At 52.9% G+C, this 11,758-nt stretch overlaps 1 protein-coding gene across 1 annotated transcript; it reads right to left on the bottom strand.

The window, feature by feature from the left end:
• Positions 1 to 1,989: 1,989 nt before the first annotated feature.
• Positions 1,990 to 6,904, bottom strand: En1 (engrailed homeobox 1). The gene is made up of 2 exons (XM_050124468.1): positions 5,986 to 6,904; positions 1,990 to 2,986 (listed from the first exon to the last, which is right to left on the bottom strand). Exons 1-2 carry the CDS (start codon positions 6,902 to 6,904, stop codon positions 2,670 to 2,672), a joined length of 1,236 nt encoding a protein of 411 aa, XP_049980425.1. The 3' UTR covers positions 1,990 to 2,669.
• Between the last annotated feature and the right edge of the window lie 4,854 nt (positions 6,905 to 11,758).

The raw sequence follows: 11,758 nt of genomic DNA on the forward strand, positions 1-11,758 counted from the left end.
AAAGGAGGAGGCAGAAAAGTCCAATATGTAGCATTTCAAATGGCAAGGTTCCCTACGGAATTCAGCATCACATCCCCAAGTGCTTCAGGAGGAGATGGGGCCCAGAGTCTGAGCTGGCTGGCATTCCTGACATGACTTCTTCACCTGAAGGACCTATGGATGCCAAGCTCCCTAAAAGGAAGGAAAACAGATGCTGGGAGCTGCCAGATAAGAGCGAATCTCCCAGCTTCAACTCTGTGCACAGAGAGCAGCTGAACATCATTGTGTATGGATGACACCCCCCCCAACAATAGTAACATATAGGGACCCACAGAAATGTCTAATGGTCTTCCCACTCCTCTCAAGGCCACCAAATTCCAAGATCCTAAGTCCTGTGCAGAAACTTGCTTGGGCCTCTTGGCATGCTGGGGTGTAGTTCTCTGGCCAGGAGTGGGATCGTTGGTCCTAATTAGGGGGACTTTTTCAAGGAAAATGTGGGATAACTGGGCCATTCTCATTTCTTCCTAAACCAATGCTGAAAAATAAGAGCACCAGGAAATAAACTCTAGAGAAAAGCACAGAGTAGAGGGTCCCCATATTTGCCTAAACCCTGAGTGTACTAGGCAAGCATTCTGACCTGCAAGCACAGATAAAGGCTTGCTTGCACAGGCACCATGAGCTTGCAAATGCCCAACCACGCATCTGACCCGGAGTAACAGTCACTCGGTTGCACAATACAAACACAGGCAGAAGACACACAAAATGGGTGGGAACTGAGACTCACCACCAGGTGTATGTTATCACACACGCACACAGATATGTATGGACACCTATCCAGCATATTTATCTACATACATATACACAATTGCACATGTGTTGCATTCATTTGCATCTAGGAAAAAAAGAGGAAGGTGGAATTCATAATTTATGAAACCCTAAACAAAAGAGAGACGGTAGCCTTTAAGTGGGCTCTTCGTCTCTCTCCTACCACCTAGCCTTTGAAAGCTTCACCCAGTGCCTGTCCAGGAGGGTCGGTCCCAGCGTCACTGACAATTATCCCCAGTGTTCTCTGGGCTGTCCAGGTGTCCAGCTTGTTCTAAGGTCTTTGGTGTGGAATCGCCTCTCCTTGTAATGAGGAAATTGGCAAGGCTTTGTTGGATTTGGGGAAGCGATCTCCATCCTCAGGTTTCCCGTCAGGGAGCCAGGGAGCTGTCGAACTGTGGTGGTCTGGGGGCTTCCAGACCTAGAACATCATCACAAGCCACACTTTTCTAGCATTCAGGCCTTCGCTTTGCAGTACTGAGACCCTTGCCCAGTGCATCCCATCAGAGCAACCATCTGCCAAGGGGAGTGCCAAGCACAAAGGAAGAGGTGAAGTCCAGGCTGCAGAGACTTTGGGCAACTCAGCAGACAGCCTGCCACCATTGCAGGCCCTGGTAAGGCCACTAGCCTTTGGAGAAGAAAAACCCTCCAGTCAAACTCCCACCAAAAAGGAAAAAAAAAGGGAGGGGGAAAAAGAAAGGAAGAGTAAGGGTGTAGTTTGGTGCATGGAAGCAGGCTGAACAGGAGGACTCAATTGGCTGAGCCTGCACAAGCTAAGCAAGCCAAAGGGAGCCAGCTGGAACTGTAGGGGGTGGGGTACAGAAGTGTAGGATTGGCCTTTTTGGCTTTTGAGTGCCCTAGAACGCATCCAGGAACCAGAGTATGCTCCAGACCAAGGCCATGGCAAATCTGTGCAAGACACTCTGGCATTTGTTGAGTGGTGATGCTTCTGGCCTACCCTGATAGTCCCAGAGCTCTGCACCCACCCTGTGTAGTCAGAATGGTAGCCACACAGTTCCTAGACAGGCTCTTCCTCCACCCAACAAAAGAAGAGGGCAGTCAGCAACTCGTGAACACAGTGAACATTTTATTTCAGACTACAGGTTTCTGAACATAATAAAATCTTTGGCTTGTAGCGGCGGTTCAGTCTCGCAGTCTGTGGGGTTGTATTTCTCAAGGAGTCTCCAGAAAAGGAAATGGGTTTAGGAGGACAGACAAGACCAGTGAAAGAATCCTGGGTGGGTAGAGGAGAGGTGAAGGGCAGACACACAAGGAGACACACTCACACGCACACAAAGAAAAGTCCCAGAGAAACCAGGGCCAGCGTTGGGGGACGGGAGGTACCCAGAGAAGCAAAAACATTCAAAAGATAAAAGCAACGAAAACGAAACTGGGCTGGGGGCAGCAAGTGGGGATAGGGGATAAAATAATTATAATAATTATAATAATTATAACAATAATAATAAATGAGATTAATAAAAATGTCCAGCAAATAGAGATCGCTACACATATTTGTTTTCCTTACCTGAAATTAAATATATACACGGTCGTAAGCAGTTTGGCTAGATAGAGCTTTAAGGAATTCGCAGTTTCGTCTTATACTGTGAGTTAGAGAATAGATCTTTTTTCCCCCATAGCACCTGTCCGAGTTTTTCTCCCGTTTCAAAATCCGTTCCATTCCAATGTGAATGTCCACTCGGAGGATTGCTTTCTCTCGCTTGCTTTCTCTTTCTTTCCGGTTAATGGTTGATGTTTCCCTTCTTAGCGATCGTCTCTGCCTGGCGGCGTGGGGCTGGTGAAGCGGCAGCCCCGCGGAGCCAGGAGGTGGCACGGGCGCGGTTGGACCGCGGGCCCCGGGCTGGCCACAACTACTCGCTTTCGTCTTTGTCCTGGACCGTGGTGGTAGAATGGTTGTACAGTCCTTGGGCCATAAGGTGCAGCGCCAGGCCATTCTTGATACCCGTGGCTTTCTTGATCTTAGCACGCTTGTTTTGGAACCAGATCTTGATCTGGGACTCGTTCAGGCTGAGCTCCTGGGCCAAGGTCTGTCGCCGCTGCTCCGTGATGTAGCGGTTTGCCTGGAACTCCGCCTTGAGTCTCTGCAGCTGCTCGGCCGTGAACGCCGTCCGAGGCCGCTTGTCTTCCTTCTCGTTCTTTTTCTTCTTTAGCTTCCTGGTGCGTGGACCTGCAGCGGGGCAGACAGGGCCGGGGAGGGGAGGAAGGGGGTCGGGAGCAGAGGGAGGAGGAGAGGGCAGAGTAAGCCTTGAGAATGGCGGTACGGAGCCCAACATAGGGGTCGCGAGCTTCCAGAGAGATTGTGGAGGCCGCTGCTAGGTCCCACTACCTCCATCGAAGAGCCGCTCTCTAAGCAATTGAGATCTCTAGGCCCCTCTGCATGAGGGATTCAGAAGTCAAAGAGGAATTGCAGGGGGCACCCCACATCCCAGCTCAAGAGAGCTACCAGACTTAGCTCCAAGAACTTCCCAGCCAAGAAGGCCTGAAAAAAAGTGGGATGGGGGAAGGAACACAAGAGAGAGTGAGCTTTGGGGGTCCCAACCAGAATAACCTAGACTTAAAGGTCTCTGAACAGAAATGTCTTCCTAGCCCTGGAATAAAATGCAGCAGAGAAGGCAGGCCTTGGGGAGAATGACTGGTCTGCTTTGGTTCCTTCCCACTGTATTCTCAGGAACACACACACACACACACACACACACACACACACACACACACGACTATGCAAAGCCCCCATCTGATTCTCACCTCTCACCACGGACCTCAGAGAGGACTGGGAATCTGAGCTCACCCAACTCCAGTCAATCTGGAGGCCTTCCGCCTTCTTTCCTTTCTGTTTGACTCAAAGGAAGCTCCTTCTGGAAGGGGGCTTGACACTGCCTGCCATTTCCTTAATGGAGCTGCCGCCTCTAGTCTATGAGCTTAAGCCCTGGGACATTTTATTATGTCCTAAGAAGACATGGCTTCTTAGTTGATGCCAAGAGGAAAAGAAGGACCCTTCTGATCCCTGCACATAGGGCAGATGGGGCTGGGGAGGGGAGAAAGGCCTGTTATCTCTCTTCTGAATTTGCTTGCTCCAATTTCGGGGTGCAAATGATTGGGATGACCCTTGTCGTCCCCACCTGTAGGCAAAACAAGGACCAAAAGGGGGTGGTGAAGGGACAATCACAGTGGGGACCTGTACTATCACTCCGAGATGACTGAGATGATCCTGTATAGGAAGGAAGGCCTTAAGGACATGCTCCAAGAAGAGGAAGTCCTCAAATGCTAATGTGTAAGGCTGCTGTGAGGTCCAGCCCAGGAGAGAGGCAGGGAGAACAAGGGATAGAAAGCTAAGCTGCTGGATGGTGTCTGTATGGCTGAAGCCTGCATCTTGGCCGTCTGGTTGGGATGCTGGCATTGAACTCTTGGCCTCAGTGATTGCCATGGAGGCCTACAGATTCAAGTGAGGTTACTGCCAAGACCCTTAATACCTAGAACTTTCTGAAAAGAGGCTCTTTGCATTGTCAAACCTAGTGACCGCTGGACACACTGGGCTCCTGGGTCCTGCAGAGGACAAGCACCTAGTGTCACTAGCTGTTTGTCAAGAGGTGCCCAGGACTAACTGATTGTAGGAAGAATGTCAACCCGGCGAACTGCCTTTGGAATAAAAATATCTGATTGCTGCCTTCTCTGGCATATAAAAAGGAAAGGAGAAACGAACAAAGACAAGGCCTGCTCCTGAGCGGGACGGGGCTTTTAGGTGAACCGAGCAGCCAGAGACTGCCCAAAAAATGTACGCATCCTCCAGGAGACTCCGCTGCGGGAGGTGCGTCCGGAGCATGTTGTAGTGTTGTTGTTGTGTGCGCGTGTGTGCAGAGGCACGGACACTTGTAATAAAATCGTAGCCTCCTGGCCGGCCCGACCCACTCAGCCTGACAGCTCAATCACTCTATCCATCAGGCGAGTCAATCAAAGCAGCTTTTCGGAGGTTCAGGGAGCCCGACGTGTCAATAACGGGGCTCGAGATGGCGGGGGCTGATAGCACGCATCGATCTGCACCGGGCCCGAAGCAGCACGGCGGCAGGAGACCAACAAGCGGAGAGGTGCCGGTGGCTACCTTTTGCCCGGCCCCCTGGCGGGCTCAATGATGACGGTGGACCCAAGCCTCCGTTGCTTTCCTCGTGGCCTGCGTTGCCCCTTGTCCCCTGCAAGGGGTAGCAGGCCTGAGCCTCCTCTTCCAGGGCCCAGCAGCTTTCCGTGGGTAGGTCTTAAACTTTCCTGTGCTCTAGCACACGAAAAGAAAGCAGAAAATTGCCCTAAGACTGGTAGATAGCCACTAAGGGGCAGATTTGTGAGGACAGAGTGAAAGAAAAAAGACGCGGCCAAAGGGACAGGGGAACCCTGCTAAGAAAACGCTGATTTTCTTGTCCATAGCCCAGCATTCAAGTCTGACCCAGGCTTGCTTCCCTCACCCTAGGCCAGCCAGTTCCAGCGAGCAGTGGGTGCTCACCTTTTTGGCTACACCCTTACTCTACATTCTACCCACACGGGTTGACTAGCCATACCCGGGCTGGGCGCAGAGGATGGAGCTTCTCTCTCTCTCTCTCTCTCTCTCTCTCTCTCTCTCTCTCTCTCTCTCTCTCTCTCTCCTCTCCCACTGTACACTGTATCTGTCTTTATGTAAAAAGAATCGCCACAGAATAATATCCATAGTGTTTGTTATGAACATAAGGCAAAGATTATTCCTCTGGTCTATTTTCCCATGCCAAAGCCGGCCCCAAGAGGACTAAGGTGGTAGATTGCAGATTCAAGCCACCAGGCCTATCTTTCCGCCAGTTCAAAATACCCTTTCCCTAAAAATTAAATCAATGAGTAATTATATACCTCTCTAAAAGATAATGAGCATAAAACATAAAAAACCGATCTCAAGACTCAGAGTTCGGAAAACCAAAAAACAGAAACTGGAGCCTCCTGGTCTTGCCAATAGCTAGCTGTAACTTCCCGAGTGGTGGAAAAGGCCAGCAGGGCAGAACTGAGCCTATGTGACTGTGGCTACGACCTGGGGAAGTGGAAGTCAGACGTGAAGTGGGAGCGGTTCAAAATGGGTTTGCTCTCCCCAGAAAGGGGGTTGGAGTTCTGGGGCAGGCCCCCCGGCCAGAGGCATGGTCACTTTACGGCTTGGGTACTCACCAGAAGACGGACGGTCCGAGTAGCGTGTGCAGTAGACCCAGGCGGGCCAAACTAGGGGCTGTTGCGAGTCAGTCTTGACCACCGGCCCACCGTTAGCGGAGCCCATGAGTAGGATCGCCGGGTTGTGTTCCGGGAACTTGGCGCCCTGCGCCCCGGGACTCCCTACGCTGCCTCCACTGCCGCCGCTGCTGTCCGAAGGCTTCGAAGCTGCTGCCGCCGCCGCCGCCACCGCCGCTGCAGCCGCCGCCGCCGCCGCCGCAGCAGCAGCCGGGTTACCGGTTTTGGATGCTCCCGCGCTGACGGCGGTCGCGGGCTGGGAGCCGTCGGGCGGGCCACAGTTCGCATCTGGGGCGCATAAGAGCGAGGCAGCGCCCGAAGCTCGCGTGCCCAGCGAGTGGACAGGGTCTCTACCTGCACCAGTCTGGCCTCGGTCACGCTCCACGCGGCTTCCTCCTCCTCCGGAACCTCCTCCGGCTGCAGCTGCCGCCACCAGGAGCTGAGGCAGGGGCTGTTCCTTTTTGCAACCGAAATCGGGCCTTAGGATGTTATCGATGAAAAAGTTGGTGGTGCGGTGCAGCTGGGCCGCGGGCTGTGGCTGGTGAGGAGGCGCCGCGAGATGCTGCGGTGGAGGCGGCGGTGGCGGCGGCGGCGGGGGCGGGGGGCGGGGCGGGGGGTGCGGGGGGAGGTGCGGGTGATGGGCTAGGGGCGGCAGGCAGGGCGCCGCCGGCGGCGACGGGGGCGCGGGCTGCGGGGACACCGGCACGCTGTCTCCATCGCTGCCGCTGCTGCCGCTGGCTCCTGGGCTAAGATTCAGGCTGAGGCCGCCCGGGGCCGCCACCGCCACTACCGCCGCCGCTGCCGCCACCGCGCCGAGGCCCGAGTCGCGCTGACTTTTAGGCTCCGGCTGCTGTTCTTCCATGCTCGGCCGCCCGGCAGCCCTGGCCGCCGCGCCGGCCCCCGCCCCCCGCGCCTCGCTCCCCACCCCACTTTGCCAGCGGGCCCGTGGGGGTGCGCGGAGAGGAAGGAGGCTAGGCGAAGCCTCGGCGGAGGCACAGGGCGGGTGCAGGAGGAAAAAAAGAAAGCCGGGCGTCTGGCCTGGCTCTCGCCCGCTCTGGTGGAGCAGATCTCGCTCTCTCCCTCTTTCTAATTTGTAGACATCCAGATACGGAGAAGACACTCGCTATTTTTTTCTTTCTTTTCTTTCTTTCTTTTTTTCTTTCAGCAACCAGATTTCAGTGATTGGTCTTAGTGGGGGAGTAAACCACAACCCAAAAAGGGGGGGAGAAAAGAAAAAAAGAAGAAAAAAATGAATTTTTTTAAAGCTCCAAGAATTTTTTTCTTAAAGGGAAAAAATAGTCTTTAAAGTCTACCCATCTTCCTAGGCAGTAGTGAGGGGTTTGACTTCCCCAGTGTCATGCTCAGCTGTGCCCAGAGCGCGAGGCTGGCAGCGCCTTTAATCGCCTTTGCTTTTTTGCAGGGAGAGTGCGTCTCCGCCAGTGCCAGGCTCCTTTTTTTCCCCCCTGAAACCTCTGACAGCTCGGATCTTTGCACAAACTCTCTCGCTTAAAAAAAAAAAAATCACCCAGGCACACTTTTTGCCTTCAAACCGGAAGCACGTGAGTCAGGGCCGCACGTGTGCGGGACCAATGGCGAGCCGCGACTCGCGCTGACACTCAGGGCTCGGCCCAATGGGTGCGTGCGGGACTTTGCGGATAAATAATCCGGGGGCGGCGGCCGTGGGTGGAGAGGGGGTGCAGAGGCTCAGGCCCGGTACGTCCTCCCGCCCTGCCCCCATCTGTGCCCACTCCCCTCCCCCTCCTTCGATCCGGACTGGAGAGGGCACGAAGAGAACTAGAATTTGGAATTTAGGCAGATGGGAGAAGCAACTCCACAACTTGTTGGAGAAATACAGGACTGTGGGTTCGTGAGCGCTGGGGACAGCGACAGGCGGCAGGGGTTTGGGTTACTAGGCACCCCTGCCCCCCACCCGCACACTCCCGAAACATTTAGCTCATATTCATTCTCTCTCTCTCTCTCTCTCTCTCTCTCTCTCTCTCTCTCTCTCTCTCTCTCTCTCTCTCTGTAGGAATGAAACCAATATCGGGCATGAGAAAAAGACTTAGGGTTGGCTACTTCAGAGACTCAGTTTGTTTCCCACTAATGGCAAGCCTAAGAGGCCTGCTACACCTTACTGGCACTGGTGCTCTGTGTCACTGACTAGCCACACTGTTTCCGAAGAGATCTGCAACCGTGCCCTTCTCCGGATCATCACCGCCCACAAGCTGCTTGGACGCCGTGGAGCCCTGCCCAGAGGCCACGGAAGAGCCCCAGCTCCTGCTACCCCTTCCTTCCTTGGCTGCTGAGGATTCGGGCTGTCATAGCCCGATAGAATTGTCTCAAGAGAGCCCCAGAGCTGGGCTAAGTGTTGTGCCGCCATACCAAGGCCTGGCTGGGTTCGGGTTTCAAGTTAAAGGAAATTTCTGTGTTAGATTTTCCTGCAAAGTAAAAATCAAACCAACAAAACCGCTTCAAATGTTTGCCTTGACAGGCTGAAGATGTGGACAACGGGTTACCCCAATTCTAGGATAGCTGAATTTGACTTGGGGTGGAGCCCCCAAATATTCTCAATACTCCCACGCTCCTATATTCTGGGCTTTTCCTCTTTTTCCTAGAGGAAGTGCCTCAAAAATTTTCCATAACCAAGTGAAGGGTAGTACTAGGCGCGCGGTGCGGGTGGGGGGCGATCTGCCTAGGAGTTGTTTTAGAGGGTCACCTGCGAATAGGCTGCTGAAGCTTTGGTCCAAGAAAGGGGATTTGAGCCCTCTGAAAAGGAGACCTTCCCCACGCACTCTTCCCTGATCGCCACCCCCAAATGGAATAGTTACTATCTCTTTTTAAAACTCCTGGTTAAAAAAAAATCCACAGAAGCTAGGTTGGAAAGAATATACAACCAAACCCACAAGTCTAACCGGGGCACTGAAGCGAAGTTTGTCCCGGAGACAGGAGGAATTTGTATTACTGGCTGCATCTTAGCTCAGCCAAGGATCTCCCGATTTCCCGGACTGAGTTTCCAAAAAGCACTATGCTGGGGCCTGACGGCAAGAATCTCTCCAGAGTGCATTTCTGGGGCCACCGCGGTCTCCCGAACTTTCTGAAGCCACTCCAGATCCACTGTACTGTCTCGTGGGTTCCCTTCTGTTTCTAACCCAAGGGCTCCCCGAAACCTCCAGTTGCCCTCTCTCTTTGCCCCCGAAATAGAGGTGGGATTTTTATTTATATTTAAGTTCGCAAAATTGAAATCTTTATCCCGCAAGCGACCGTGGGTACTTAATTAAATTCTAATTAGGACACTATCAATATCCTATTTAGCCGCGTAGCTTTTGTGCGCCGCGGTCCCTTTCAGCGCCGTAAATAGGGTCTCGACGCCTTATCTCGCCTGCAGGAGACGCCGTGAGAAGGGCTGCGGAAGATAATTTATAGGTTTTAATTACTCTTCATTCCGCCTGATCAGCTTGGCGTTCATCACAGGCCTGTGAATAAAACCCTGGTCAAAAGCTCTGTCACATAGCGCTGGCAAGACGTTTAATCAAAGTGAGCGGCCCCGCGCGCCGCGCGGCCCGGTCCTGTACGTAATTTCCAGCCAGCTGATAAAGCCAGCTGAATAATGCGGCGGCCCTTTGGAGACACCATTTACAGAAATGACTTTATTGACGGCTTAACGTCGGTAATTCATTTTACCTTTCATGTAGTAGAGCTCGGATTTGTTACAGTAATAGGATGATAAATGCATCCGCGGCCCACGAGCTCCGGCTGGATTAGGCGGTGCTCCTCTGCAGCGCGCTGGCTTGTACCCCCCCACTCCATCCCCCAGACCCAGCCCCGGACGGACGCACCTTTAGACTTGTCGCCCGAGCTCCACGACCCCCACCCAGGCTCCACGCCTTTCTCTCCCTTCTAAAACCGAACATACTGTTGGGAACTATATGTGCCTGTGCTGACGTCCTTGGCACGAGCTGTGTGCAGGCTGAGTGAGCAAATATTGGCTGAGACACTTGTGTGAGGGGTCCACAGAACTCCAAGCCCTGGGCTGGCATGTGGGTGAGGAGCCACAGCAGGGGCTGGGTGAGTGGTGAGTGTTCTAGTATCTGGGTAAAGGGGATTGGTGTCTGTGTGCAGGGGTGCATGCCGGTGTGACTACGTTGGAGTCTTCATGTTTTTTCAAGATACCCTCCTCTGCTTTTGGTAGTTAAGGGGTCTTGCCACTGGATAGATGCCCAGGCCAGGAGGGCAGACAGGTAAGGCAGCAGGAAGCAAGTGTGGGAACTGGCCCGGAATGGCAACACCCCCCCCCTTTCTACAAATGCCACCAGCTCTTGAATCCCAAATATAGGAACTGGTAGAGACCAGTATGTACTTCCGTTGCTTTGCACTTTTAAGTTGCGTTGTTACCTCTGCAGGAGGGCTATGGACTGGGCATTATTCCCTCAATAAAATGACTGTCCCCATTGCCATCTTTTCGTATCCAGCCTAGTGAACTTAGAGGAAAAAAATACAACAAAGAAAAAGAGTTTATTTAGTTCCAAAGGCCAAAGGGTATGGGAGTGTACGGCAGCTCTCCTATCCCAAAAGCAGTCTCTTGGGCTGGGACCCACGGTGCGCGGGATAAAGAGACCCCAAGGCCCCACCCGTCTCCAGTTCCTTAGCTTCCTCAGTTCCTTGAGGCTCAACTGTGACTTCCGTGCAAAAGGCATCTGTTCAGAGGGAAGAGTGCTTATGTGCTGGAGGAAAGGGAGGGCTGCGGGAAGTTTGCGATCAGACAAAGAGAAAACATTGAGTTTTTTAAGGGTGAAAACTAAGAAAGTTTATTTCCTCTCCTTCAAATCTAGTAAACAACAACGAAACATTTAACTCCTTGTCTGTTCCCCCATGTAGGTGAGAGCTACTCACGGGGAAACCCAGCCTACAAAAGCAGGGCTGGTCTGTTGGTGTATAACTGCACGGGGGACTGGAGGCCTTCAAATGACTTGGGACCAAGTCAGCTCCACTGATGCCTGCCGAGAAGCATGCTTGCTGAGCGTTTGCTGTGAGACATTTCAGAAGAAGATACTGTCATTTGGGGGTTTCTGAAGAGTTTTGGATTTTGTTAGGGTAGAGACAACCTGAGGGTTCCTTCCAGTTCCCACCTTAAAGCGGTGTGTGTGTGTGTGTGTGTGTGTGTGTGTGTGTGTGTGTGTGTTGAGGGGGGTGGAAATATGAAAGCCAACCTCTTCGTTCAATGGGCCTGCAGTAGGTGGTGTTGCCTGCACACGGTGGTAATCCCATTTCCAGTGTAGATCAGATGGCGGTGGGGCCTCTTGGTGCGGGACATGAATGAGTTGTCCCAACACAATAGCGTGCAGCCTTCCTACGGGGACTGGGTGACCAGCGGTTTTGTTGGGAGTGAATGCGAGGAGATTTCTGCTACAAGTGCGGGTATTATCATGAGCCAGAAGGTCAGACTATACATTGCAGGTCCCCAAAGCCTATAGACCTTGGGTGATTGTACCTGCCAGTCTTTTCAATAGACTAATTCAATTAGTGCTGGGGCTTCGGTCTTCATTTGGAGGGAATAACATTATGGGGGTGGGTGGGTGCTGGAGGGGGATTCCTTGGGTATTGGTTCAGGATCTTCGAGAATTTTGTTAGAAGCAGGGAATGGTACAGGGATGGGGGAAAGTCAGGGGGTTGGGTGTAGGCTTTGGTGCCAAACCTCACAAAACTACATCTTTCAGCT

This window comes from Alexandromys fortis, unplaced genomic scaffold, assembly GCF_014885135.2.
Source record: "Alexandromys fortis isolate MF-2015 unplaced genomic scaffold, M_Fortis_MF-2015_v1.1 scaffold_232, whole genome shotgun sequence".
Lineage (NCBI taxonomy): Eukaryota > Metazoa > Chordata > Mammalia > Rodentia > Cricetidae > Alexandromys > Alexandromys fortis.